Below are 27802 nucleotides of genomic sequence, written 5' to 3'. Positions count from 1 at the left end.
GGTTAAAATATTATCTGAAATTAAATGCGGTTAATAGAAATCCCCTATTAGATAACTTCATGGGTAAAACTAAAAGGGGGGGGTAAAGGAAAGACAGGGGAGAGGGAACCTTTAAAAGGAAGGGAAAGAAGGGCTAAAGGTAAAGTGTTTTGCGATTATTTTAAGCAAGCAGCGAAAATTGTCGATACTAAAATTTCCGCTGCCAACTAAAAATGACTGCAAAATACTTTTCCTTGAGCCCCTCATTCCCTCTTCTTAGGGCCCCCCCCCCTTTCTGTCCTCCTTTCACCCCTTCTTTTACTATTGCCCCTTTTGTCAAATTGAAGCCAAGTTCTGACTTCAACCCAGTTTCAAAAATAAATTAAAAATTTTAAACAGACACTTTTTAGTATTCCCCCAAATTTTATCGTAACAGTTTAATTCCAAACTTTTTGAATGACTACACAAAAAACATAAATGTAGTACAGTTCAGATATTAAAAACATATATACCTTAAATTAACATAAAAACAAACTTCTATTCTACATACAAACAACTTAACCTTTCCACCAGATATTAACTCACATCTAAATTTAAGAATAACACAAACTCGTTAGCTGTCAAATTCAACTTTTATTACAAGCAAATTATTGGTTACTAATCACCGGTCATGTGATCCATCCAAGCTATGGGATTGGTTGAAAAGTTACGAGGGTTCCCACTTTTTCTTGGAGGTTATTTACAAAATAAAGTTCAGGGTTTTTGCCAGAAATAAAAGCGGAAGTTGAAAGCTTGGGGAAGGAAATTTTTAATGTTGTTTTCTTCGGAAAGAACAACCTAAAAAGTTCAAATAATTTAAACCGGGTTTTTAAAAAAACATTTTTACTTGGTTTTTATTAGGGATGGGCCAATCGAATCCGAGTTCGAGTATTCAGCCGAGTATTAAGAATATTTTAATACTCGTGCTCGTCGAGCATTTTTTAGTACTCGGACGCCGAGTAAGAATATGTTATTCAAGATCGTACACGATTTGGTTTTTATTAAAAAAATAAGTCAGAAACTGCGGAGAATGTTGAAGAAGTTTTACTACTTCTGGTAATGGACAATTTTTAAATAACCCATTTAGATATGACAAATTCTAAGTTCTTAAATGAGTGTTTTTGTGCAAATTACTTAGATTAATTATTCGCATTTCTAATTGTTACAAAATTAAAGGCATCAGCAGTAGCAAATATAAGGTCATCAACGATGTCAGTATAAAAGGTTTTATACATCATTTGCCTTTAGATGTTTAATCAACATATGCTGTAAATACTACCAGACATAAGGGTCATGTGAACTCTACAGTCCTCCAAAATTTTAGGATAGTGTAAGTAATGAAATGTAAGAACCGTAAAAGTAACAAGAACAATATATATTAATTATCTCAATATTAAAATAATAATAACCTAACTTTAGATATATATATATAATGTTATAAAGTTAAAGTGAATGAATACATAATTTGAATTCTGTTAAAGAAATAAGAAATTTGGCTAGAAATTTAATGACAACAAAGTTATTTGAAGACTGTAAAGTACCCATAATATGAAAGTTGAATATTTACCTTCTGTAAGCCTGGCCCTTCCACCGGTTGGCTGGCACAAAACCGTTGAACAACCAACACACAGAACAACCGTTTGTGCGTGGCTAAAAACTGTCGTGATCTTATAACAACCTGAAACAAGGGGTTAGATTTAATGTTGGTAAGGCAAGTAACACAAAGAATAAAATACCCAATTTTTTTTTATTTGCTAGTTTTAGGTGCCAGTAACTTTAATACAAACACAGTAACATTTCCACCAAACCCAGTTTTAAGTTGACTTTAGCAGTTAGGGATATAATAGATTATAATTGCCTGATAATAAAACTGTCAATCGTTTTGCCATAATCGAGGACAAATGGCAGCAGTAGGAATCAAACAAAAAATTGCGAGATCGTATGTGAACATTAACAAAAATTCTCAGAATGAGAAAAGGAGCAGAATTTTGACAATTTGCTCACATTATCTCTTGGCTCTTAAGTTTAAAATATATTCCACTTCATTCTTCATCACTATAGATCTAGATGCCATACTTTAGTACTTTACAATCAAATCATACTAAACCAAAAAATATTAAAGATCCCAGAATTAACTAACCTGGACATTTAACATCCATAAAATAAGAGTTTGGCGACTGAACTAATCTTTTCTTCTTGTGACATCTTTTCTCTTCTTCCGCACTTGGGTGAAGGAGGTCTCTGGCCAACTACAAAAATAAAATATCAGCAATTAATTTTTTTTTATAAATATATCTTTATCCTTGATGTGAAAAGGTCGACTTCATGACCCAAACATAGAGTAACATCAGTTACCCCGACCTGCAGACCCAGTCTCAAGTTGCCTTTGTTAGTTTGAATATTATAAACTATATCTGCCCGAATATTAAGCTACTGTTTGAAAGCTGGCTCAGCATAAGGGCAGTGGGGATCGAACCCACGACCTCATGTACTGTAGCAAGTGTTCTGCTCTTACATCTGTGACCATGCTGCCAAGTGCCGGTTATTGTTAAAAATTATAAAATACAAACTGTTTAGGCATTCTGTTAGCTATCTTTACAAAATTGTTTATAATATAGGAGTCTATATCAGCATTTTTAAACCCAATTTTTAAGTTTAATTAACAAAAAAAACGATTTTACGATAATTATTAGCGACCATTCAAATATCGGCTTAAAATAAAAAATTTAAGTCTAAAAAGTTCACAAAAACATAACAAAAATAAATATCTAAGTTTGCAACATTAAATATAACCTAAAACATACAAATTTAGCCTAAAATAGCAAAAAATTCAACTTTGCTCACCGGCATGGCTTAACTTTACAGTATCAACGTGAAAAAGAATTACTCAGCGGAAATTTTGCACTCTTCATATTTCCCGCAATCCCGGATGTTCAAGTTTCAAAACATTGCGCAAAAAAATTTAACAAAAATCTTAATCTAATTTTGGTTAAAATAATTCCTAAATATTTAAAAAAATAATTCTTATTCCTAAACTGTTTTAATTTAGAAGAATAAGGGTTATTATAAATTAAAATTTTTGCTGATTCACGTATAAACACATGCTGTATGGGGTGGATAGGAAACAGTGTTCAAGGAATTCGAAATTTATGAGCAAGTTATTTTTTTGTTTTCGGGTATTTAACTCGTTCTAGAATCTTGAAACTTAGTTTATACTGGTCGTTAGTACCAAAGCAATACACTTAACCAAACAACGAAGTTATTTTTAATTAAATGTTTCAGGGTTTAGTGTAATTAAAATAACTAACAGACTAAAATACGTAATAAATGTATATTGTCTAAATATTTGTATTTAATCTTATTTTTGTATTAATTTTACCAAAAAGCGAAGATGTCACGGCGCAGACCACATCAGAACGACAACTACTCTGATGATGATAGCAAAGGCTCCAATTTTAACAAACGACAAAAAACTTCCGAGACTTCGGAGGAGATTGAGAAGAGATTAGAATCATTGATCTGCAGACTCGGTGAGAAGAGCCAGTCATCCCTGGAGAGTAATCTTGAAGGTCTTGCTTTAGTCCTGGAAGCTGATGTCAACAACTTCAAGTCCCAAATCTTTCATATTCTTGTGCTGTGCTCATACCAACTTCCAGAAAAATGTTCAATTTACACAACTCTGGTTGGCTTACTGAATGCTAAGAACTTCAACTGTGGCAGTGATTACCTGGAGTTATTGGTCAAAGAGTTAAAGAGATTAATTGCGACAAACCAGTACGAATATGCTCGCTACATCGTCCGTTTTCTATGTGACTTGGTCAACTGTAACGTGGTAACAGCATCATCTATAATGTCCTTGTTGGAGACATTTGTGATGGTTGCAAAGCAAGAAGGGGTGCCGCAATTGCGCAAAGATTGGTATATCTACACGGCATTGTCAACACTGCCCTGGTGTGGTGCGTTGTTAAACGAGAAGAAGACGGAAGAGATGGAAAATTTATTCTCTAAGATTGGAAAATATATCCAAAAACGAAGTAAGTTACATCACGGTTTTCTTCGTGTTTGGTCACAAGATGATCCCCATCCACAAGAGGATTATCTGGATTGCCTCTTTGCTCAAATGCGGAAGTTCCGAGAGGACAACTGGGTCGAAGATGTGATCATCCGACCATATCGAGCATTTGAACCCACTCTTGCCGAAGCAATGACCCATAACCTTCCAGATTTTCTTGCCCCCCCTCACATCGAAGGTCAATCCATGTATCCCCTACCTAAGGTTGTATACAGGATGTTTGATTACACTGACTGTCCGGAGGGGCCTTTAATGCCAGGAAATCACGCCATAGAGCGCTGGTTAATAGAGGAAAACATCAGGTGTTTAATTGACACATACAAGAATGAAAAAAAGGAGTGTGCAGCTGCTTTGTTGTCTCTTCCCGGCCACCAGAAGATCCCTCTCAATCACATGATTATTGAATGCTTGATGGGCGATTTATTTCGCTTACCTGTCTCGCCAAAACCTCTGGTCTTTTATACTTGTGTTTTTATTGAGTTGTGCAAATTAGAACCAAGCATGATGCCACAAGTTTTAGCCCTTGCTTCTGATATGCTGTATGAGCGACTTGACACCATGAATATCACATGCATCGATCGTGTTGTAAGCTGGTTTTCCCACCATCTTAGTAACTTTCAGTTCCGATGGAGCTGGGATGAATGGTCGGATTGTTTAAACCAAGAACCATCAGCACCAAAGCCAAAGTTTATATCAGAAGTTCTTGAGAGGTGCATGCGCTTGTCATATCACAAACGGGTGTGTGGGATTGTCCCAGAAAACTTTGCCCCCTTACTTCCAAAGGATCCGGCTATTTGGTTTAAATACGCAATCAAACCTGGGAACCAAACCTCACCTGAGGAGTATGCAGCCATCACTGCCTCACAGAGAGTTATCCAATCCATGAAACAGAAGTGTAAAGATGATGAAACGATTACAATCCTAGAAGAAGTTGTGCCAGTGGCCCAGGAATCAACCGAGTCAACTTACAATCTAAGACGACTTGAGATATTTCTTAACTCAGTTCTCTACCTGGCTCAAAAATCTTTCAGCCACTCCTTTAGTGCTTTATCTAAGTTTCACACAGTGATTAAATGGGCAGCAGATGGGGACGAAGGCAAGGTTGAGACTCTGAGAATCACTAAAGAGGTCTGGTCGAGTCATCCACAGATGATGGTTGTACTTGTTGATAAAATGCTTCGTTTACAGATTGTTGATTGCGCCTCAGTCGCAAAATGGCTTTTCTCGCCCGAAATGGCCTCGGATTTTACTCGATCTTATGCTTGGGAGATAATGCACTCGGCAATCAGGAAGATGACCAAACACGTCGGTAAACTTGAGTCGGAGCAGCGTGAAATGTTGGAGAGATCGCACGTCATGGAGCGGAAGACAGAAGATGTGGAGTCCGAGATGATGGGAGCTTACGATCTCTTTGCTCCAAACTCTGGCGATCTTAACAAAATGCAGGAACAAGTGGATGCAGCAACCACAGATCAAAAGAAGCTTTTCCTGATCATCTTCCAACGATTTGTCATGATCTTGCAAGATCATTTTATGAGATGTGAGAAGAAGAAAGTGGATTTTAACTCGACGTGGTATCGGAGCGCAATCCAGCGTTTACAAGAAGTTTTTATCCTCCATCGAGAGATTGTCGCAAAGTACACAACAACGCTGCACAATCTCTTGTTTACCGAAGATCTGGATTCTAGAATTTTAACTGTGTTTAAACAATTCAAAACAATTTCACAATAAAAACTTTTACAATAACTTTCTAATGTATAATGTTGCTCTGTATTCAGTTAATGTTGGTATTAAACAGTTCATTATAACACTGCCTTAACTGTTTCAATAACTTGTAAATAAATTTGTACAGGAATGATAGGGATTAGGTTTGTCCATTTTATAAGAAGAGGATTGACAATGGACAACTCTGCAAAACAAAGATTAGTTTGGGTCGATTTGGAGGTTTGATATACCTGTTTAATTCATTGTAGTAAAGTTAGAATGTAGCCTTGTCTAAATGTCCTAAGACGGCTTTAACCAATGTCAATATAGGCTGTAAAAAGTGAATTTAAGGGGTTAGATATTTAACGTTGTTGTGTTGTAACAGATGACGGGGTTGGATGTTAATAAAGATCACATCTTAGAGATGGCTTGCTTGGTCACAGATGGAGATCTCAATGTTGTAGCTAAGGTGAAATATCAAAAGTTTTATACACTATCACCGCATATGTAGGCTAGCTTCATAGGGTTATCATAGAGTGCATGTTAACCAGTCTAAGGATGCATCCAATGGATATTAAGATTTATTACTTGAAAACTTTTTGTTACAGGGACCAAACATCGTTATTCACCAGTCTGATGAGGTTCTAAATGGAATGAATGAGTGGTGTGTAAACCAGCACGGCAAGGTATGATCAAAAACTAATTCTTTTTAGGTTAAATCAGTTTATTTGTTGGGTTTTTGTTGATGTTTTAAACTTATTATAGTCTGGCTTGACAGATGCTGTTCGAAAAAGTGAAATTTCATTAACAGAAACTGAATACAAGATGCTCTCCTTTATTAGACAAGTAAGTCTATGGTAGAAATGTTAAAATTTCGTTGAAATTTTATTCATGATGCTTTATATTATTTTTCTCACTTTTTAGCACATTCCTCGAAATTGCTGCCCCCTAGCTGGTAACTCGGTCCACGCTGATAAAAGATTCCTGGACAAATATATGCCTCAGTTTATGGAGCATTTACATTATAGAATCGTGGACGTTAGCTCGGTCAAAGAACTTTGCAAGTAAAAAATTCGTTTTTGTCCCAAATTTGAGCCACAGTTCGTCTAAGGTTTAGGTTCTGCCACCATTTTAAATGGTCACTTCAACCCTTAGACTTAACTTCTAAATTTCTTCATAGGAGATGGTACCCAACTTTAATTTGTCCGGCAAAGAAAGAATCACATCGGGCTATTGATGACATCATAGAGAGCATTGAAGAACTAAAGTTTTATCGCAAACATGTCTTCCGCACAACTTTGTGACATCACATTTTATCATAATTACATCACAATCATCATTGTAGTTCTTAGTTTACTGCCAAGTAGCTGCCCGGACGAAAATTAATTTTGTTTTTTTCTGTAATTTAGCAAAAAAAAAAAGAAACGCTTTGTAAAAATAAATTGCACAGTTTTTACTTCTTGTTTAAGCATTTCTAAACTTCAACAAAAACCAACATTTTAATTTTACAAAACTTACCCAATTTTGTGCATTTTTGAACTTCTAATAATTTTATTAACTCAACATTATCATAAACTTAAAGTAGAAAAACAACAAAAAGGCAGTTAAGACAAAATTCAACAAAAATATAGAAAAATTATGCAACAAAATTATACACAAAAAGGCGAATATACTTCGGTAATTGCAATAACATTGTTTTAAACTTTATAAAAAACAAAATAAAATATAAGGTCAGGTTTGAAATATATTTAAGACTAGTTCAGTGTTTGTTTTAGTTATAAAGTTCATAGTTATATTAAACAGTTAATCTACAGTGTCCTGTTATGTTAAGTTATAAAAATATATAAAAATCATAGAAAATATGTTGAATACTGATACAATATGTAAATTACACTAAGGCATATCTAGGTGTTACTTAACTTTTAAAATTTTTGGTATTACTATAGACAAGGGAAAAAATGGAATTTTAAATCAAGAAAAAAATTGAAGTTCAACCATCTTCTGACCCCCTTACAAAAATTATAACAGCGTTTTATTTAACTTAATGCTTTTTTTACCCTTTTTTGGGTTATTGTTACCCTTTTTTACTCATTCTTTGTAAAAAGCACCATAATTATAACTTAATAAACATGAATTTGCACCAATGCTTTTAAAACAAATTATAACCCATAAAAAAAATAATTAAAATAGTTCAAAAAAAAAGTTGCCAATAATTAGTTTACTATAAAGATATTGTTTTAATCAATAAATAAAAAACCACAATGTTTTAACTTTCAAACAAGGCACTTTATGGTCCCACAACCACGATAGGCTTATAACAATTGAATATAATTTTGCATACAAGGTTTCAATAGTATTCCCACTATTTGTACTAATACACTATCTAGATAAATTGAAATATTGGGCATTTATAAATGCAAAAAAAATGCTATTTAATAACATTAATTCCTACTTATTTTTTGACATTATTTTGGTCAATATTCCATTGTTTATTATTCCATTGTTGATTATGGCCTGACCTATCAATTTTTAAAGTATTACCCTGTGAATTACTCCATTGCGAAAGTGCTCGTTTCTTCGACAGCGATCACTAGTTTCTCCCACAAGGTGGAGTAAGAACGATAGGCGGGAAGGTCGATTCGGTTGAAGCAAGTATGGGCTCTGTGATGTCATAATTGAAACCATGTTATTTTACAACCATGTTATTTTGCATAAGCCAGAAATAAGTCATCAAATATAAAATTTTATTGAATAAATAACTTTAAATTAGCAATATTTCAGTTATTTATATATTTTGAACATGCCAAAAATTAGATTACTGACATGTGCCTGAAAACATTTTTTTCAAATGAACATTTGACAAATAATACAGTTTTCTATTACCCATGCTTGCCCTTACTTTCCCTTAAAAAAATTGCTCTAATTTGTAAAAAGGGTGACCAAATTTTGGTAAACTGTCATGATTCAAAATCATACGCCTAAAAATGCCATTTTACCGACAATGAGACATTTTTTATTAACATCAGGTTACCCTAACCAATCTCTAGAAAAAAGTATTTAATTTTTCGAAAAACTTCGACCTAAGTTTCAGTAAAATATCGTTTTTAATATTTCAATTATTTGTGAAATGCCCATCTGGTCAATTGGAATTCAACAACATAAAAAAACAACAACAACTTTACCAACCTTGGCAAGCAATGATCCTTTCCCCATTTCTCTATACAGAACCTCTTTGGTCCATTTGGTCCTCTCAGTGCAGCAAACCCCTCATATGGAATACTACTCGTCCCCGTCACAAACTGAAGTAATCTCAATCTCCGTTCGTTGTCAAATTGATCCAAGGCCATCCAGAACCACTGGATCACGGGATGCATGTCATAATAACCTGGGTTAAAACAAGTTGAGTTTTTATGGAAGTTATTTATAATGGAGCTAAATTGACGTTATATATATATATATATATGTCCAATTTATGGACCTGCAAAAAAAGTGAAACTGCTGTTTAAGGTGAAAATTTATCAATGGTAAATATTAATTAAAAATTGTGACCCTATTACAACAATTAAAATCCTGACTGTAGTGTAGGTTATAAACTGGTGAGTTAACTTTAACAAGTAATAACCTTGACCAAGTCCCATGTTTTACTAAAATTTAATTTAAACAATGCCAAGAAATTATTAACAGAAAAAATGCCATTCTATATTTCCTTACATTAGGTCAACAAATAACAAGTCAACTGGAGTCCATTAAACATAATTTTAAATTGTGATAAAGTCAATTAAAATAAGCTATTAATTCATTAAAGTGGAAATACGCCATTCTATAATTGCTTAAATTAAGAACACAAGTAACTATATCAATATATTAAACTAACACTAACCTCCTCTATACTCCGTGTTCTGCCTCCAATCATTAAGATCAATGTCCGCCGTCCCACAAATCACCAACTCCAACTCCCTTGCATCAAATACTGCCACCAATCTCAAGTCGATCACTTCATTAAAACCTCTGTTAAATTTATAAAGATTACAGGTGAATTTGAAAACCATAGTTTATTTACCATTTTTCGGTATAAACCATTTAAAAATTTAACCATTTTAACAATATTTTGATGAGTATGATTTTAATTTTTAATCACTTTATAATAAAGACTATTTTAACCATTATATGGCGAATACCATTTAAAATTTTAACCATTTTACAATAAATACTATTTTAACCATTATATGGTGCATACTATTTTAAATTTTAACCATTTCAATCATTATATAGTGAATAAACCATTTAAAATTCTAACCATTTTATGGTAAAAAAGATCTATTATTTTAAACACCATTTTATGGTGAATACCATTTCATAACAAATAACATTTTAACCATTATATGGCGAATACCATTTAAAATTTTAACCATTTTACAATAAATACTATTTTAACCATTATATGGTAAATAACGTTAACCATTAAAACCAACCTAATTAGCATATTGGTTTGCTCTCTGGTGCCTCTGATGACCCTCCATTTAACCATTTTGTCGATGTATTCTTTCTTGTTCTTCTCTGTCACCAAAATATTCTTTCCATTAGGCTTTAATTCTCTTTCCTCAATCTATAAAAGTAATTTTAATAAAATAAATAATTTTTAAACGTAATCTAGTTATATTGCAAATAATTAACATCGTCAAGTTAAAAAAAATTAACTAAAAATTAGTCAGTTAAATATAATTGTAATTGTCTAATGTGTGTATGTAAACAAAATCAATATCTATAATTAAAAATTTATTAAGATTTTAGAAATTACATTCTTAAAAATTTGTTAATCTTAAATATTAGATAATATTTTGGTAACCTGATACTCTGCTTTCGATATGTTAACAGCATATAAAATAAACAATATTACATATGTAAATAATATTAAAAAAACATAAGTTAAATATAAGTCCAGTTTGTGGGTTACTTTAAAAAGTTCAGTAACTATAAGAGTATATGTGTAAAATTTTTAACAATATCACAACTATAAAATTTGTGTAGTAATTTGTTAACCCTTACATTAGCTATTGTGTTATTAATATAGTTGCAGTAATTAAGTGAAAACTAGAACAAAAAACAACTTTTTTTACCTTTCCAAACATCTCTTCATCTACACTGAATGTTAAATCATCCAGAACTTCCGAAATATCGTTTTCCTTGATCCAGACGATGGATTGATAAAACTGTTCGTCTACATATCTGTAATTTAAATAACAACTTAATAGTTTTATCTATATCACTTTAGTTAAGGTAATAGGTTTTATATTTTTTATTGGGGAAGGGTGTGCTGTTGTGACGTGTTTAAGCTATCTGTAAATGCTGGGCTCAAGGGCGAATACTGTGTCATTGGTGTGGCTCGAACCCGAAACCTTTTGGTGTGTTAAAGCTATCTGTAAATGCTGGGCTCAAGGATTATTAGTGTTGCATTGGTGCGGCTTGAACCCTAAACCTTTGGTGTGTTTAAGCTATCTGTAAATACTGGGCTCAAGGGTGAATAATTGGGGCGAATATTGGGGCTTTAACCCAAAACTTTTCGGCTGTAACCCAATGCCATGAGAAGTATACCACACATAAAAACTGTATTTAATATTCTTACTAAAACAATCTATATGGTTTGGGGGGGGTTGGGGGATAGTTAAAAAAATTCATTCTAAAAACATTTTATATGTATATTTAATAAGCTTTACGATAAAAAAACTGCTGTTTGTGGTGCATGAGCTAACTAAAATGAGCAATTACACCAACTAGTTTTTATAATGTTACGTATTGTAAACTACTGATAATTAAAATAAATGTAATTACCTTAGATCAGATAAATCACACTTAGACCTTAACAACATCTTATATAAAGGTCGGGTGAAGAAAGCATCCAATAAGCAATGATGAATTAAACATAATCCTATGATACGACCAGCAAACCTGAACCTGGAACAAAGTTAAACATAAATTTAGTTGGCAAAACGGGAGAAGCACAAAAATGTTAAATTTTGGAAATTTTTAAAAAATGGGAATAATTTGTATAATTTGGCCTATTATTTTTTTTTTGTATATATCTTTATCCTAGATGTGGGAAAGTCGAATGCGCGACTTAAACAAAGGGTAACATCAGTTACTCCGACCCAGTCTTGAGTTGCCTGTGGCAGTTTGGGATAATATAAATTATAATTGCCCGATAATTATGCTGCTGATTAAGTGCTGGCTCAACAGAAATTTATATTGTTTATAGCGCCTTACTCAAGGGCACTACAGCATGAGAGCAGTGGGGATTGAACTCACGACCTCATGTGTGTTATAATAGCTACATTAAATTTTAAAATTTATAGTGAATTAAAAATAGCATCTTGTAAGTTTATTGAGTAGGAATTAAAAAATTTCAACCAAAGTTAAAGTCAAAAACCTCCATAAATCACAAAAATTTAAGATTTAAATTAAGCTAAATTTAAACTGAAAATATTGAATGCCTAATACCCAAAAAAAAATTTAAAATAACATTAAAACAGCCTACTTGATTTTATAAAACATATAAAAGCAAATGTTTTAAATCTCACAAAATGTTAAACAAAGATTTAAATTAAAAATACGAACCATTCCATTGGAGATTCAACAAATGCAGACAAAGGACTGATCTGAACGGTGTAAGTGTCAACTGCACAATATTCAAACAATCCGTAATATGGGTTGAACAATTCACGTGATATTAGGAAAAAAAATTCTCGAGATGGACCACTGTGAATAAGGTTATAAGAGTAACATTATATTACATATTAGAAGGATAACTTCTTTATTTAAGATTGTTAACATAATATACATATTTGATTATATGTTACTTTAACTAAAATTTAACAGAGTAGAATATAAGTTAAAGTTAAAATGGATTTTGATATGGTGTAGTGAATGGAACATTTAGCATAACTATATAAAGTCCTGTGTTCAATCCCCACTGCTTCCACATTGTAAAGCACTTAAGTAAGGTGCTATAAACAATACGAACTTCTGCTAAGTTTAATCCTAATGACAGATTAATTATTGGGCAATTATAATCAAAAATATTTCCAAAATTAACTCAAAACCATTCCTGTATTACTACCTTTATCTAGACAAAGAAACAAGATATTAACTTCCAACTCACCTGTAATCGAGTCCCTCCTCTCCCACAAAAGACACAAAAAGTTTGCTTCTTTGGAGTTCCTTCCGAGATAAACTCATCACCTTCCTAAATGCTTCCTCCAGGAGTCTCTCACGGTGGACTGTTAACCTTTGATGATAAAATAATATTTCATAAATGTCCACCTCACTACTGAAGATCCAAGGTTGGATCCCCACTGCTTACATGCTGTAGTGCTTTTTAGTAAGGCACTATTATCTATATTAAACTCTTGCCAAGCCAACACCTAATCAGCAGCTTAATTAACGAGCAATTATAATCTCTAATATCTCATACTGCTAAAGGCAACTAGAGACTGGGTCAGGGTAACTAATGTTACTCTATGTTTAGGTCAATAAGATAACATTTCCGCATCAAGGATAAATAAATACAAAAAACACACAGTTATTTAAAAGAAAGTTTTTTCCATATGTTTTATAGAATAGAATTGTAGCAGTGGAACGTTATATAAACATCAACTTACTTGATCTTCCCTGGACCTTGCCCATATCCTTTTTGTTCAAGTTTTCGATAAAAATTTCTCAGTTTTGAGTCAAAATTTCGATTCAAGGAAGATGGGGCTCTTGACCGAGATGTGGCTAAATAAAAAAAATATTTGTAATTGTTAAACACACTTTTATTACATGAGGTCCTGGGTTCAACCCCCACTACTCTCATGCTGTAGCTCCCTTGGATAAAGTGCTATAAACAGTATAAACTGCTGAACTAGCACTTAATCAGCAGATTAATTATCTATGTTTAGGTGGTGAAGTCGACTTTCCCACATTGAAAATAAAGGTATATGAAAAAGAGTCAATTAAATATTTTATGTTTTTCATTTAATTACAAACCTGGTGATGAAGAAGGGGAACTTGTTCTGTGATGAGGTTCCGTAGAAGTACGAGGTCGTTCTGCCAGAACTGCACGATGACTATCTCTTGTCTGCCAAAATATCAAAAAAACAATTTTCATTATACATATTTAAGATATAAATTATGTTGGTGTGTAACACATAAATAATGAGTTTCAAAATGGTTTAAAATTAATGATTACTTACAGGAACAACAAATTGACTGATTTCATCTTCAAATAAACTTAATAGGATAGTGAGTTGCATGCTATTGCTATACCTGGAAAAACAACAACAAATTAATAACATACAATATAACTAGAATAACAACTTAACACAACACCTAACGAAGAAAGAGGCAAAGAAATGAAAGTTGCTTTATATAGATTAACCTTCTTTTAATTATAAATCACTACATAGCTTAAACCACTCAAGTATTTTTATTTTATTTTTTGTATATATCTTTATCCTCGATGTGGGAAAGTTGAATGCGCGACTTAAACATAGAGTAACATCAGTTACTTCGACCCAGTCTTAAGTTGCCTGTGGCAGTTTGGGATATTATAGAGACTATAATTGCCCGGTAATTATTCTGCTGATTAAGTGCTGGTTCAGCAAGAGTTTATACCGTTTATAGCACCTTACTCAAGGGTGTTACAGCATAAGATCAGTGGGGATTGAACCCACGACCTCATGTGTGGTGTAGCAAGTGTTCTTACCACTACACCACGCTGCCGGTATTTAATAAGGGAATATATTTAAAGCTAGCAGGGTTAACCAAATGCAAATTAATGAAAGTTGCATTAGGAAAGTAACCCATTTTTAAAAAATACCTTGATATTATTAGCAACTATATGATAAAGCATTATATATTGCTATAACAACTTCATAAAATCAAGTCACTACAAAATAATTTTTTAATTAAATATTTTTCAACTCACCTTTCTAAAGTTGCCAAACCATCTGTCCTAATATTCATAATTTTATCTTTTAAAGATTGACTTGTAGCTATAGTTGGATATCTTTCTTTAAGTATATCCAATATATTCTTTTGTTTGAGGAAGGCAACCTTAATAAAATTAAAAATTTAAATTTAAATTTAAAACTAATCATCTAAGATTGGGGAAAAGGGTTTAAGTAAAACACTTGGCTTCACTACATGAGGTCCTTGGTTCAATTCACACTGCTTCTATGTTGTAGCACCATTGAGTAAAGCACTATGGAAGGTGCTAAGTTTAAAATTAATTGGCAGTTTAATTCATTAGACAACTAAAATCAATAATATCTCAAACTGCCAAAGTTAACTGGAGACCGGGTCAGGGTAACAAATGTTTTGTTTAGGTTAGGGAGTTGACTTTCCACATTGAAGATAAATTTATAAACAAAGAAAGGAATAAAAGGTAATTTAGTAGTCTGTTAGAGCATATATTTTAAATAAATAATTATTTATACAAAAATTAAAATCTCATCTCACCACTTTTTCTTTGTAAGAAATTTGAGGTAAATCTTCATGGACCACAACCTCGGTTGTTTCAACATTCTCATCAACTCTCGCCAATTGGGTTGGAGCCTAAACATTAACATTAATCACCATTTTAAAATATACAACATGGTGATTACAGCTATCAATATTTAAGATAATAGTTAAGTATGAAATGCAGGAAATAGTGAGACTGTATGTAAACAATAACAAACAATCGCAGAATGCACAAAGAACAGAATTTTTGCCCAACTATGGGCGGGTTATTTACTAGTATTACTTAATAATAATGAGCACAACAACAATAGTTTAAAGCAACTAGCTATGCCGCCAATTCAACCCTTTACTCTTTACTTAAATATATATGTTAACAACATAAATTTATATTTTAACAATGTTTTTCTGACAAATAATATTCCATACAGTGTAATATAGAATAAAAACATGACCAAAATAATTCAATAAGTTAAGCCAACATAATTTTTTTTCAGGGTAATTTTAAATTTCCATACATCTTAACCACTTCATAATATAAATAACAATTACCTCCAATATCCTGGATTGATTGGAGAGGGTACTAGTTGGTCTTGGTGGGACTACAGGAGCAGTTGTTGTCAGTGGGGATTGAACCTCCAATCTTGCGGGTTCACTTGTGGTTGTCGTTGTTGTTGTTGTTGTTGTTGTTGTAGTTTCTGTTTCAGCCTAAAGAAATAAAAAAAAAAATTTGTTTAAATTTAATGAAAATTGAACTAATAATAAGTCTATTTACAGGGATGCTTAAACCATGCCACGAGTAGTTTTTAACATTAGTTCTCTCATTTTTGCTAAGCGAGAAAAAGGTATATCAAGATTAAGTTGAGTTCTCTTTTTTTTGAGCTTTAAAAAAAGGTAACTTTCTTTAAAATTACTATTTTAAATACGTTAGGTAGAGGTAGTTTTAAAACTTAATCACGGTTTTAAAACAAAAATTCAACTTTCATAATCATAAAATTATTATCATTCAAACCTATATAAGCACAGAATTGGCAAACCACAATATAATGCCCATGCCAGTTGGCTTTACTAAAATAAAGAAAACAAAATCTAATTTAAGAACTATGCACACAACAAAATAAATTAAATTTTAACCTCATTAGTGGTAGTTGTTTGTGAGGTGGTTGTAACATTATCACTGTTTGTGGTGGTAGAAGTGGTAGTTGTAGTTGTTGGTGTTGGGTTACTATCCTTGTTTATAATCAACCTATATAACATGAGATATAGAAATTATGAACAAGATAAATAAAATTGATTTTATATAAGTAAAATAAAAGTGGGTTAGCAAAAACATTAAGCTAAAATCAACCCCTATAAAATAACCCCAAGAAAAGTTATCCAAAAATAACCCCGGAAATTTACCCAAAAATAAAAAGAAAATTTACCCAAAAATAATGCTGTGAATTTTAATCATTAATTAAGTTTATTTTAATTAATGAGTTATCAAGGTTACCTTGGATCAAAGAAAGTTGTCATCTTGAGATTATGATCAATGAAGAATGGTTTACCTCCAGCTTCCGACTTCATCTCCCATCCATTGGGAAGAGGAAGAGTTGTGTCAGCAAAACTGGAAAAAATCATTTTAAAAAAAGTTTTCACTTTACTATAACTAAAAAAACTTTATATTTTATCAACAACAAAACAAAATAATAACAAGGTCTTGGGTTCGATCCCTACTGCTTCCATGCTGTATTGTCCTTAAGCAAGGTGCTAAAAACCGTATAAACTTCTACTAAGCCTACACTTAATCAGCAGATTAATTTTTGGGTAAACATAATCTTTAATATTCCAAGTTAAAAAAAGTTACCTGTTAATAAACTTGACCAAATCTTTGTTATGTTGGTATTCCTTGAAGTGGTTTTTATCTCGGTTGATTTTCATTATTATATATTTTAAACTAGAACTTGATACATAGAAGGAATATGCCTCCTGTGAAGAAAAAAAACGGTACAAAATTAAACAATTTAACAAATTTAAAATGCATTTCAAAATTTCAAATTCTAAAAAAAACAGCAGCGTAGTGTAGTGCTTAGAACACTGGCATAACAAAATGAGTTCCTGGGTTTCAATCCTCACTGCTTCCGGGTGTAACACTATTATGTAAGATTCTGTAAACGGTATGAACTCCTGCTGAGCTGGCACCTGAATCAGCAGCTTATAATTATCTGGCAATTATAATCAATAATATCCCAAACTGGCAAAGTCAACTAAAGACTGGGTCAGAGAAACACAGTTTTATGTTTAAGCTGTGAAGTCCACCGTTTCACGTCAAGGATAAAAAATACAAATTTAAATAAAAACGAAATAAACACATTTTATAAACTCCTACCTGGTTAGTGTTTAAATTCATGAAGAAGTCAGGATTGCTGATAAACTTAAACCCAGGATTGTGCTCCAACATCTTTTTCTTCTCCTCCTCCAAAGGAGTGGAGTTGGAGGAGTGGGAGAAAGAGTGGGAGGGGGAGGAAAATGAAGTAGGTTCTGTAAAAAATTCCAAAAATAAAGTTTTAATAACTTTTTTTAGGCAATAATAAAACAAAAATTAAATGAAATTTTAAATTCACCTTTTTGGTTGGTTAGTTTAGAAGGTGGAGCCTCTGGAATAACTGGAGCCTCAGGATTGGTTGGTTCGTTGCCGTCAACAACCTCTTCACTTATGACATTATCAATCGGGGTGGGTGAGCTTGGGGGAGGGGCTGATGATGATGCGCCTGAATGATCATCGGTACGCATTACTCGCTTTATGCTTTGGTATCTAAACATAAATTTATTTTTTGAAAAAAAAACTTTTTTGCAAAAAAAAGAAAAATTAAAAATTGAATTCATCTTTAAATTAGTTTCAAAATTAATTTAGCAAGTTTATTTTATTGCACACAAAAACTGCTATGGTGGTTTTAAACATTTGGCTCTATTACATAAGGTCCAGAGTTTGATCCCCACTGCTTTCATGCTGTATCGCCCTTCAGAAAGGCGTATAAATTGTTTAAACTTCTGCTGTGCCAAACACTAATTGGCAGCATAATTATCAGGCAATTATTATCCATGGTGTTTCAAAATTACCCCGAAACTAGGTCGGGGTAACCTAGTTTACTCTATGTTTAGGCCATGAAGTCGACCTTCCCACATCAAGGATAAAGACATTAAAAATAAAACCTACCTTCTCATAACTCTTTCATAATTCCTATCCCCCTTAACTGAGTTATATCTCCGATGTCTCTGTGCCCCAGTTCTAGTGAGAGCATGGGGTCGGGGTTCTTGTTGTGGTGGGGGTTGTACCTCGGTGTTGGTGGGTTTATCCCACTGGGTGATTCGATTCACGTGGTCCAAATAGAAGATGCGCCCGTGCCGGTCTCTACAGGCTTCCCAATCTGTTTTATATAAACCAACATTTAAAACTGAGAGTAACAGGTAATATAACAACTGGAAAATGCAATCTAATAGTGATGTTTTGTGCAGTTTAATGTACTTTATTCTAATATATAGAAACTTAAATGATAGTTCTCTTAAATTAAAGATGACAGCTTGCAGAAGGTTATCTTGGTAATTGTTATTGTTTTGGTATCAGGTAATGCTTAAAAAAGTTTTAATTAAGTATTTTGATGAGTTATATTACCAGATGACAACATTAATACCGGTACTAGTTGCGATAAATTTTTAAAAGTTTTATCTTACTTGGAGGTAAACCATTACTTGATACCTCAGCAAAAACTTCAGTTTGGTCGTTTCTAAAACAAACAATAATTAAAGTTTAATAATTAAGAACAACAGTAAGATTGAATGCATAAGTACATCGAACTAACAACCAATGGTTCAATCCCTAGCGCTTGCAAAGTAAAAAACTGAAAATTATTTTAAAATATTTAATTATTTTTGTTTTTTTAGCAACATTTGGGTGACTAAAAAAACAAATGTGTGTGTTAACTTAAAACAAATAGTATGTAACCCACACTACCCTTGCCCTATTAAACTTAATTATACCATTATAAAAACCTATTATGTTTAATTTAAACTAATTTTCCTATTCATCGAGGCATATGATAATAGTTATTTAAATTTATTAAGGACATAAAAAGTTGAATTTATTTTATATTAGTTAGATTTAAAAAATTAGTTTTAAATAGAATGATAATAACTTAAACTTACATTCCTGTCAATCTATTTCTTCGTTTAATACTCGCTGCCATACTGCCACCAGGTGACACTATAGAGTTGGGACTCAACCGTGATTGGTCGATATGGTTCTCGATCAATTGTGCGGTGGAGCACGCAGGCACTTTCGTGATTTTAAGACCTGAGAATATTCAAATTAAAGAATGGTTTTTTGACAACCACAGTTTTTAAATAAATTTGATTTATTTGCAACAAATTGTGGTGTAGTGGTCAAAACACTTGGCTTCACTTCATAAGGTCTTGGGTTTGATTTCCACTGCTTTCATGCTGTAGCGCCCATGCATATGATGATACAAATAGTAAAAATTCCTGCTAAGTCAGCAGCTAATCAGCAGCTTAATTATCAGGCAGTTATAATCTCTAATACTCCTAACTACCAATCAACTTAACACTTGGTCGGAGTAACAAATTTAACTTAACATTTAGCGTTTGAAGTTAACCTTCCCACATTCAGAATAAACTAATACAAAAAATGCATATTCATGTCACAAGGTCATTTAGAAAATACTCCCAGCATTTAAATTTAAAGTTTAACATACCAGGATTAGAAGGTGATAAAGAGAAAGGTTTAAAGTTTCTGGCTTGTAAGTTAACTGGTAGGGATAACCTTCTTCTCACAGGTAGGGTAGGGTAGGGATGAAGCTGAGACACAGAAGGCTACAAACAATAAACAAAGTTAAAACTAAAACACATTTAAATCTGTAAGTTTTAAACCAAAAAAAATACCTAATAGTTAAACCAAAATATATAATAAACCTATGTTAATATGTTGTTATTAAATCTTAATGTTAAAATTGTCAAAAAACTTTAAAGCAAAAATTTGATTTTAAAATATATTTTTTAATAAATTAAAGAAATAAAACAACCAAGGTTAGCTAAATGTTAGTCGTTCAACACAACGTTTTTATAATTAGTTTTAGTTAAAAATTATTAGGCTAAAATCCAATTTTTCGTCTATTTAATTAAAATTAAAACATTGATTGGTTTAAATTGTTTTCTAAATTAAACGAACCAAAAACTTCTACTTACGTTAAAGTCAAGTTCAAAGAAAAACAAAAATAAAATATTTATTTCAATTAAAAAAATATTAAAATTTTTCTTAATAATGTACCCATTATATTAAAAATTAAATAAATAAAAATATCACCTAAATTTTGTACTAAATAAATTATGGTTAAAGCATTAGTGTACCTAACATTTATTTTAGTTGTTTTTAAAAACAAAGCTTTTTAAAAGCATTATCACACACTCTTAAGCCCCATATTTACTCTATTTTTACCATATCTCTTTATTTATACATTCTCTACTAACCCCTGAGCATTTTTGCACTAACCCCTAAGCCCCAACTGAGTTAAATTAAAACATTAATTGAGCAAAAAAATTTTTTTTAATTTTTAACAAAAAATTTTTTTTTTTTTCGGCTTTTACTTACATGATGTTGTGGTAATACATTAGAAGGCAGAGTCCTCCTCTCAACTTTAATAACAACCTCTTTTCCAGCATTTTGGATGGCAACCACAGCATCTTTATGGGATGCATCACTAAGTGAGACATTGTTAATGGAAAGCAAGCGGTCGTGGACTTTTACTCCAAAGTTGGAAGCGAGAGAGTTGGGTTCAACTCGAGTTACATAAATACCCTGGGTTTTAATAACAAGATTTATTAAAAAAACATAAATTTTTTACAAATATAACTATTTGAAAATGCTTATAGGGCAGTTGAATAAACGTTAAATCTAATATTAAACAGTGCTTTTAAACTCCAGTTTTTAACATTTATTTTGCCTTAAAACTTAAAAAAATAAAAATAAAGTTTTATTAAAAACACTGGACAATCATAAACACTATAAATGCACCGACTGATTGTAACATAACTAAGGTTTTAAAAGAATAAATGGCTAAAAATTGTAGTTTTTAAATAAGTATAACAAAAAGGTTTTTTACTTAACATTTAAACTATAGAAATGCTTAAGCTTTCCAATTTCCTGATATTCAATTCTTAACAGTACAAATACAATCTTACCATTCTCCTAAGAATTTGATGTTTTGATTCTGATCCTCCCATGATGTTGAAACCAAGATGATTTTCATTTGAGGTTCTTTGGATCGCGATTTCAATCTATGTGAAAATAAAAAAAAATTTGTAGGTCATAATGGAATACATAAAATAAGTGCAAGCTTTAATTTTATAACCTCCCATAAAAAAACTGTATACAGGTGGTGGTTAGAACACTTGATTATTTTACATAAGATCCTAGGTTTAATCTCCAGTTCTGTATCACGCTTGAGTAAGGTGCTATAAACGGTATGAACTTCTGCGGAGCCAATACTTAATCAGCAGCATAATTATCGGGCAATTATAATCTATAATACCCCAAACTGTCACGGGCAACTCGAGACTGGGTTGGAGTAACTGATGTTACTCTATGTTTAGGCCATAAAGTCGACTTTTATAATTAAAAAAAGGTTTTTGTTTATTCGTTTTTTTTTTTTTTAATTTGAATTATGTAAAAATTATAACCTTAAATACCATTGGTAAAACAAAAAATATAACCCACTTAATCTAATAAAAAGTGAATATAATGTCAATATAGGAGAATGTAAGTAATCATGTACTAGCATGTTTGTCACATAAACATAAGCTAATCTCAGTGGCATCAAGTACTAAGAACAACTTAAACATTTGGTTGGCTAATCAAGGGTTAAGTTTACAATGTTTTTAAACTTTTAACCAGTATTTGCAACTATGTATTTTACTCATTAAGGCAGTATTTACATTTCTGTGTTTTTTAATTGCTTTAAAGAATTGAGAAAGTAACATAAGAGCTAAAATTAACTTTTTAAAATATTTTGATCATATTTTAAGTAAATATTTAAAAATTTTAATTTATAATCTTATTAAAATCGTTTTTATTTTAAGTGAAAATTTTGTGTAAAATTTGAGCCCCCCTTTATTATCCACCTATGATTAACTCATGTTTAAAATTATAAATTTCAAGTTATTTATAGAATGGATTAAACCGATTAAGTCGCAAATGATTTGCAGTTTTAACAACCTTTGATCTTTTCCAAAAAATATCAAATTTTAATCTCCTAAACTGTTTTACCAAAAATATTTCGGCTTAAAAGACAATATTAAATTAAAAACCCAAAAATTTACTTATTTTTAAAATTAGACAATATTTTAATGTAAAAATATTTATATAAAAACAAAATTTAACCTATGCAATAATTTGAGATAATTAACAATAAAAAAATACTTACTGCCCCCATGTGATCAGATTTCTGTTGCTCCCCATTCCCGTTAATGGTCGTGCCCTCGGTTAACGCCACAAACTTTAATAAATTCAATAAATGTTCTTTCTCATGTTTGACATGAGGTTTCTGTGTGGTTTTGGGTGTTTTGTGACTTAATAATACCGGTCCATTGTTGTCAACAATCACCTTATTGTGATGTTTAAAAGGTGGGATTGTTAATTCCATTGCTGATATCACTTTGGGTTTGTTTAAATTTTCGCTTGAATTTTGATCAAGATTAAGAGTTGTTGTGTCTGTATTATTAATAACAACCTCTTGTTTATTGTCTGATGATTCAATTTTGCTCGTACTTGCCCCCAAACTACTTCCTGGATCTTCAACTTTATTGGATTCGATTTTTTCAACATCCTGTAGTGTGGGTGGATTGGAATCATTGTTCGCTGCGCTTGGTTGCTCACTTGGGTCAACATTGTCGACATTGTTTTCATTTTCAATGTTGCTCGTTGAAGTTTTAGTTAAGGAAGAACTAAAAAATATTAAAAAAAAACATTTTTTAAGTTAAAACAGTTTGGAAATAGTTTGATTTAAAATATTTGTGTTTAAACTGTCTTATATAACATAGAAATAGTATATAGGATAACAAAAATAAACAAAAAACCATTGCATAACAATATTTGTATGTTTATGAAGATTTTAAAGATTAAATCTGAAATCCCAACCTTATATAACATTTTTCCTGTTACTTCGAACACTTTAATAACAAACAAAAATTATATAACTCAGGTAATTTACATAACATATTATTAATACATTTAACTAAACCTGTTTATAAGTCAAGTTTTGATTGACTTGGAACCTAATTTAAACCTAGTTCAACCTAAATAAACCTGGTTAAGAGATGCCAATCCTGTAATAATCTAGCAATATAAACACCTTAACACCATCAACTCGTGAAACAACAATTTTGTAGTGGTTATAATTGCACTAGAACAAAACTTTAGATAAAGCATAATTTTAAATTCACCTTTCAGCGTTGTTTTCTGGTCCAATATTGTTATTGTTACTTGTTTGATGCAATTTGTTTATTTCCAACATTTGCTCGGGAATTTTTCCAGTTTCTATGACAACCGCATCATTATTTCCGTTAGCAACGTTGTTGTTGGTTACCATGGCGGTGTTGTTATTGTCTGTTGCTATGGTAGTGGTGTCGTTGTTTTCCGTAGCAACATTGTTGTCGTTGTCAAGTTGGTTGTCGTTGAAACTATCCGTTCGTGATTGATTGCCCATTATATTCTCTACAAAAATATTGAATAAGTTTAAATATAAATGTAAATATTTTATTGAAAACATTAATGAAGGCATGTTAGGATTTAAAATAAGAAAAATTTGAATAGTATTTGTTTTGACATTTAGAGAAAAAATTTAAAAAATTCATTTTCAAAAAACATTCAATAAATATCAATCACAATTTGTCGAACAACGTTATAAGCAAACCAATTTATGATTAACAATTTCCCCGATTCTTATGCTCATTAAGGAAGCTCGTCATTTGGGAAATTTATAAAATTTTGGCAACTATACTGTGGCTGGTATTTTCGGGATCAATGACCGTAAACCAATCTCTAATTTAATTTATTTTAAAAATAGATTGTTTAGGGTATTTTTGCAAATTATAAAACTATAGTCCTGAATTAAATTAGGGTATTTATAAATTTAGTTTTTAACAACATTGGCTTTATTTAATAAATTTTTAACAAACCCTAAATTATTGTCATTAATTTTATATTTTAATTATAAAATGTTTACAATATTTACATCCCTTTAGAAGGCTTTATAAACTTGAAAATAGCCTGGGGCTCAATATGAAGCTAAAGTTCTCAAAATTAAAAGAATCGCGATAAATTATCTTTAAATCAAATGAATCACAATGTTTACCGTTACTTTGTTTACAAAGTTAAATACATAGGGGTAACAACAATTAAAAACTAAACTATGAATTTACAATTCAACATTTTAATGTAAATTAACACCATTATATTAGAGATTACTTTAAATTTAGTTAATATATATACAAGTAAGCTAAGTTGGCAATATGTACATTTACATGTATGTCCAATTTATAAGACCACAAAATAAATAAAACTCCTGTTTGTGGTGTGCACGGATAAATTATCACAGGCAAATATTAGTTGAGAGTTGCGACTATATTACAACAAATAAAACCTCAACTGTAGAGTGGGCTAGTTTATATAATATCCTTAAAAATTGTTAATAAAACCCAACCACTAGAACCATAACAATACACCTATACAGTCAACTTCACATTGCAAATCAAAACAATAAATAGTTCAACCACATACCTTCTTCACAGAAGCAGAGATCGAGTGCTTCTGACATACTTTCCACCAACCCAGTACTTGTAGGAAGGGCTTGACTGTAACTGAGTTCACTTGATGTTATACTACTTCTTGTCCTGTAATGTGGGTTGTTATTTGCACCCTGGTATGCTCCAAATAAGGTGGATCGACCTGTTAATATTATTACAGTAGAAGTTATTCTTAATAAGACTGTAAAATCATAATTAAAATATTTTAAAAAGTTTTTAATTTTTACAACTCTTGAAATAGTGTACAATATTTAACATGACACTTACTAAACTATAAAAATAAACAGCTTTTGCTTCACATTAAAACTATACAAAATAAAATTGCCATCCAAAAATAGAAAGAGTTTATTGTGTGAATAGGCTACAAAGATATTGTCTGCTAATTTCCCTTATACATAGTTTCACTTACTAAACCAAAACATAAAATGTTGTAATAAAAACACTACAGTTCAATTGCTTAACTGAAAATTAGCTCCAACCACAGTATTGTAATAAAACACACAACACGTTATTATACATGCATCAATGCACTTTCTTAATGACAGTTTTTAAACCCTATATCACTATATTGACATAATGACCTTTAAACTGTAATGCTATAAATAGGTTTTCAATTTAGAGCAGACCATTTGCAATTCAATTAAATGCTGACAAATTAATTAAGTAATAACCTAATGCAGGGACAAAGTAGGCAAGTAAGTAGTATAAAAAGGTATATAACAACCATGCCAATTTAATAAAGTTTTATATTTTAATAGTTACTTACCATCAGCTACAACAAATGACAGACTCCCAGATGCGATATCTAAAGGAGATCTTTTTGTTAATATCCCAGTATAACTGTGCTCACTGTAACATAATAACACAGCACATAATGTATTGTAGGGCTACCTTTACGAACCAAACTTGTTTTAAAGTTAAAAACATGAATTATTAAAAACAAACTGCAAATAGACAAAAACTATATCCTAAGCTTTATTTATTATTAATATTAACTAAGAAATAAATTATTAATTTGAACAAAATTACTGTGTCAAATAAATAAAACAATTATATCCAAAATTGCAATTAAATTTTTGAATAAACAAACCTGGAGTTTAATCGTTCTAGAATGTCAGAAACCTTGACTTCAAGTTTTCCGAGAAATCTTCTAAGCACGGGCCTCCCTCTGTCAAACTTATCTTTTACTTCCAATTCAATCACATCACTTGAAAGAACTTGAATGTAAAACTAACAAAAAAAAACAAGGTTTATTAGGTACATATAGTAACATAACGTTTATCATTTTAGTCTTTATATATAATTGGTTCATTATTTATTTACATTCTTTATGTGGAAAGTCCAACTTTACAGCCTAACAAAAAGTTAAATTTGGTGTTTCAGCACAGTTGCAAGTTTTGCCAATTTAAAATATTGGTCTTGTGCCAGTCAGAAATTGACTCATATCAAGTACATTATTCATCGCTGTTAGAACAAAAATACTAGCGATGGGTTGATCCCCACTGCTTTCATGCTGTAGCACCCTTTAGTGAGGTGCCTGGAACAATATAAACTTCCCATACACCTATATATCAATCAGCAGCTTATTTATCAAACAATTAGAATTATAATATCCCAAACTGTTAAAAACCTTTGAGACTGGGTCGGGATAACTTTTGTTGCTCCATGTGAGAGTGTGAAGTCTGCTTTCCACATTGCGAATAAAGATTTACAAAAACAAAATTAAATACAATAAATATTAACCTGTTCTTTCCAATTTGGGTTAGTCGTGTCTTCCACTTGCTTGGTTTGATATTTCTGTTTGTGGTGAGCAAATTTTGGACAATTCACGCCCGGTAAGACTCGAACTTTCACATATGGGTCAGGGTTGCAAAAAACTCCACGTTTAATGTTGTACCCACTTAGACCTTTAAACATTTAAACAAATAAGATTAATAAGCAGTGAATATATTAAATGCTATTTTATAACCTAATTTTGACAAAATTAATATAACTTAAGAAATGTAAATTTTTTTTTATATAACCTATATAAATTTTTATTATCCATGTAGGAAAGTTGACTTTACAACCTAAACAAAGTATTTGGCAGTTTGTGTAGCCAAGGTCAACTTGAGACTGGGTTTGGGTAACTGATGTTACTCTATGTTTAGGTCGTGAAGTCACCTTTTTACTACACCATGGTCTTTTTTTATTATTTACCTGTTATCAGAAATGCGAGATATGGTTCTGTTGGTTGCTGGTTTTGACTTGATGGCATTTTGACCAAAATAACTTCACAAGTTCATTTAATTAAAAACTTTCAGTAATATACAGTGGTGGTTGATTCTACAAATTTAGCCCGAATGAAAGTGGACCTTCATTTTACTAAAAAAACACAAAGTTTATTTTAAAACAATATTTATACAAAAAATAAACGAAATTTAAATCCGAATATTTCAAACTTCTCTTAAGACCGTTAAATTATGTTAACTATAACATACTAATGTGCACAGATCACTTTTAAAACTAAGTTTCTATTTTTAAACACAATCTACCGACTAAACACGTGTTCAATTGCTCTTTTAAGCTAACAACAACAAAACATGTGGATTAAAAGTCACAACAAACACACCTTTAAAAATTTTCTAACAACAAAACAGACGTTGTGACCGATTTGGATGA

The 27802-nt window shown here is 31.4% G+C and overlaps 4 protein-coding genes across 5 annotated transcripts; 2 read left to right on the top strand and 2 right to left on the bottom strand.

The window, feature by feature from the left end:
* Nucleotides 1-592: 592 nt before the first annotated feature.
* On the bottom strand, nucleotides 593-2908 carry LOC145758999 (small ribosomal subunit protein eS27-like). Its single transcript, XM_082572713.1, has 4 exons — nucleotides 2863-2908; nucleotides 2159-2267; nucleotides 1586-1696; nucleotides 593-816 (listed from the first exon to the last, which is right to left on the bottom strand). The coding sequence occupies exons 1-4, from the start codon at nucleotides 2866-2868 to the stop codon at nucleotides 788-790; spliced, it is 255 nt and encodes an 84-aa protein (XP_082428839.1). The 5' UTR covers nucleotides 2869-2908; the 3' UTR covers nucleotides 593-787.
* Nucleotides 2909-3071: 163 nt separating this feature from the next.
* On the top strand, nucleotides 3072-6457 carry LOC145760032 (nuclear cap-binding protein subunit 1-A-like). Of its 2 annotated transcripts, XM_082573897.1 has the most exons (4): nucleotides 3072-3194; nucleotides 3405-6034; nucleotides 6180-6263; nucleotides 6403-6457. In XM_082573897.1, exon 2 carries the CDS (start codon nucleotides 3410-3412, stop codon nucleotides 5819-5821), a length of 2412 nt encoding a protein of 803 aa, XP_082430023.1. In that variant the 5' UTR covers nucleotides 3072-3194; nucleotides 3405-3409; the 3' UTR covers nucleotides 5822-6034; nucleotides 6180-6263; nucleotides 6403-6457. The 2 variants fall into 2 exon arrangements, with proteins under 2 accessions (XP_082430023.1, XP_082430022.1); XM_082573896.1 differs by lacking the exon at nucleotides 3072-3194 and having other exon boundaries at nucleotides 3205-6034.
* LOC145760358 (oligoribonuclease, mitochondrial-like) lies at nucleotides 5990-7098 on the top strand. The gene is made up of 6 exons (XM_082574224.1): nucleotides 5990-6034; nucleotides 6180-6263; nucleotides 6403-6480; nucleotides 6560-6640; nucleotides 6719-6858; nucleotides 6975-7098. The coding sequence occupies exons 1-6, from the start codon at nucleotides 5990-5992 to the stop codon at nucleotides 7096-7098; spliced, it is 552 nt and encodes a 183-aa protein (XP_082430350.1).
* A 299-nt stretch (nucleotides 7099-7397) lies between these two features.
* Nucleotides 7398-27500, bottom strand: LOC145760031 (E3 ubiquitin-protein ligase HECW1-like). The gene is made up of 32 exons (XM_082573894.1): nucleotides 27341-27500; nucleotides 26885-27048; nucleotides 26232-26371; nucleotides 25908-25990; nucleotides 25116-25283; nucleotides 23780-24050; nucleotides 22762-23281; nucleotides 21521-21616; nucleotides 20931-21137; nucleotides 20038-20155; nucleotides 19472-19619; nucleotides 19001-19053; nucleotides 18486-18696; nucleotides 17893-18083; nucleotides 17658-17809; nucleotides 17136-17257; nucleotides 16782-16895; nucleotides 16424-16535; nucleotides 15842-15997; nucleotides 15290-15385; nucleotides 14757-14884; nucleotides 14023-14095; nucleotides 13817-13907; nucleotides 13450-13564; nucleotides 12951-13076; nucleotides 12407-12547; nucleotides 11624-11746; nucleotides 10912-11020; nucleotides 10267-10400; nucleotides 9675-9802; nucleotides 8981-9179; nucleotides 7398-8455 (listed from the first exon to the last, which is right to left on the bottom strand). The coding sequence occupies exons 1-32, from the start codon at nucleotides 27396-27398 to the stop codon at nucleotides 8344-8346; spliced, it is 4659 nt and encodes a 1552-aa protein (XP_082430020.1). The 5' UTR covers nucleotides 27399-27500; the 3' UTR covers nucleotides 7398-8343.
* Between the last annotated feature and the right edge of the window lie 302 nt (nucleotides 27501-27802).

The sequence above is a fragment of the Corella eumyota genome, chromosome 7 (genome assembly GCF_963082875.1).
Source record: "Corella eumyota chromosome 7, kaCorEumy4.1, whole genome shotgun sequence".
In the NCBI taxonomy this organism is placed as follows: domain Eukaryota; kingdom Metazoa; phylum Chordata; class Ascidiacea; order Phlebobranchia; family Corellidae; genus Corella; species Corella eumyota.
The sequence above is the reverse complement of the archived record's forward strand: the minus strand, read 5'-3'. Positions and strand labels throughout refer to the sequence as shown.

Bases quoted from the DNA above. Each gene is read 5' to 3' on its own strand.
- LOC145760032 (XM_082573897.1), top strand. From the start codon at position 3,410: ATGTCACGGCGCAGACCACATCAGAACGACAACTACTCTGATGATGAT.
- LOC145760031 (XM_082573894.1), bottom strand. From the start codon at position 27,398: ATGCCATCAAGTCAAAACCAGCAACCAACAGAACCATATCTCGCATTT. The intron at 14,885-15,289 runs GTGAGATGAGAT...AATTTTATTAAG, and splicing joins TTTCTTACAAAGAAAAAGTG to GTTGCCTTCCTCAAACAAAA. The intron at 11,747-12,406 runs GTTCGTATTTTT...ACTTTGTTCCAG, and splicing joins GTTGAATCTCCAATGGAATG to GTTCAGGTTTGCTGGTCGTA.
- LOC145760358 (XM_082574224.1), top strand. From the start codon at position 5,990: ATGGACAACTCTGCAAAACAAAGATTAGTTTGGGTCGATTTGGAG. The intron at 6,641-6,718 runs GTAAGTCTATGG...CTCACTTTTTAG, and splicing joins TGCTCTCCTTTATTAGACAA to CACATTCCTCGAAATTGCTG. The intron at 6,859-6,974 runs GTAAAAAATTCG...ATTTCTTCATAG, and splicing joins TCGGTCAAAGAACTTTGCAA to GAGATGGTACCCAACTTTAA.
- LOC145758999 (XM_082572713.1), bottom strand. The intron at 1,697-2,158 runs GTTAGTTAATTC...CCCTTGTTTCAG, and splicing joins TATGGATGTTAAATGTCCAG to GTTGTTATAAGATCACGACA. The intron at 817-1,585 runs GTAAATATTCAA...TGAACTTTTTAG, and splicing joins AAGGGCCAGGCTTACAGAAG to GTTGTTCTTTCCGAAGAAAA.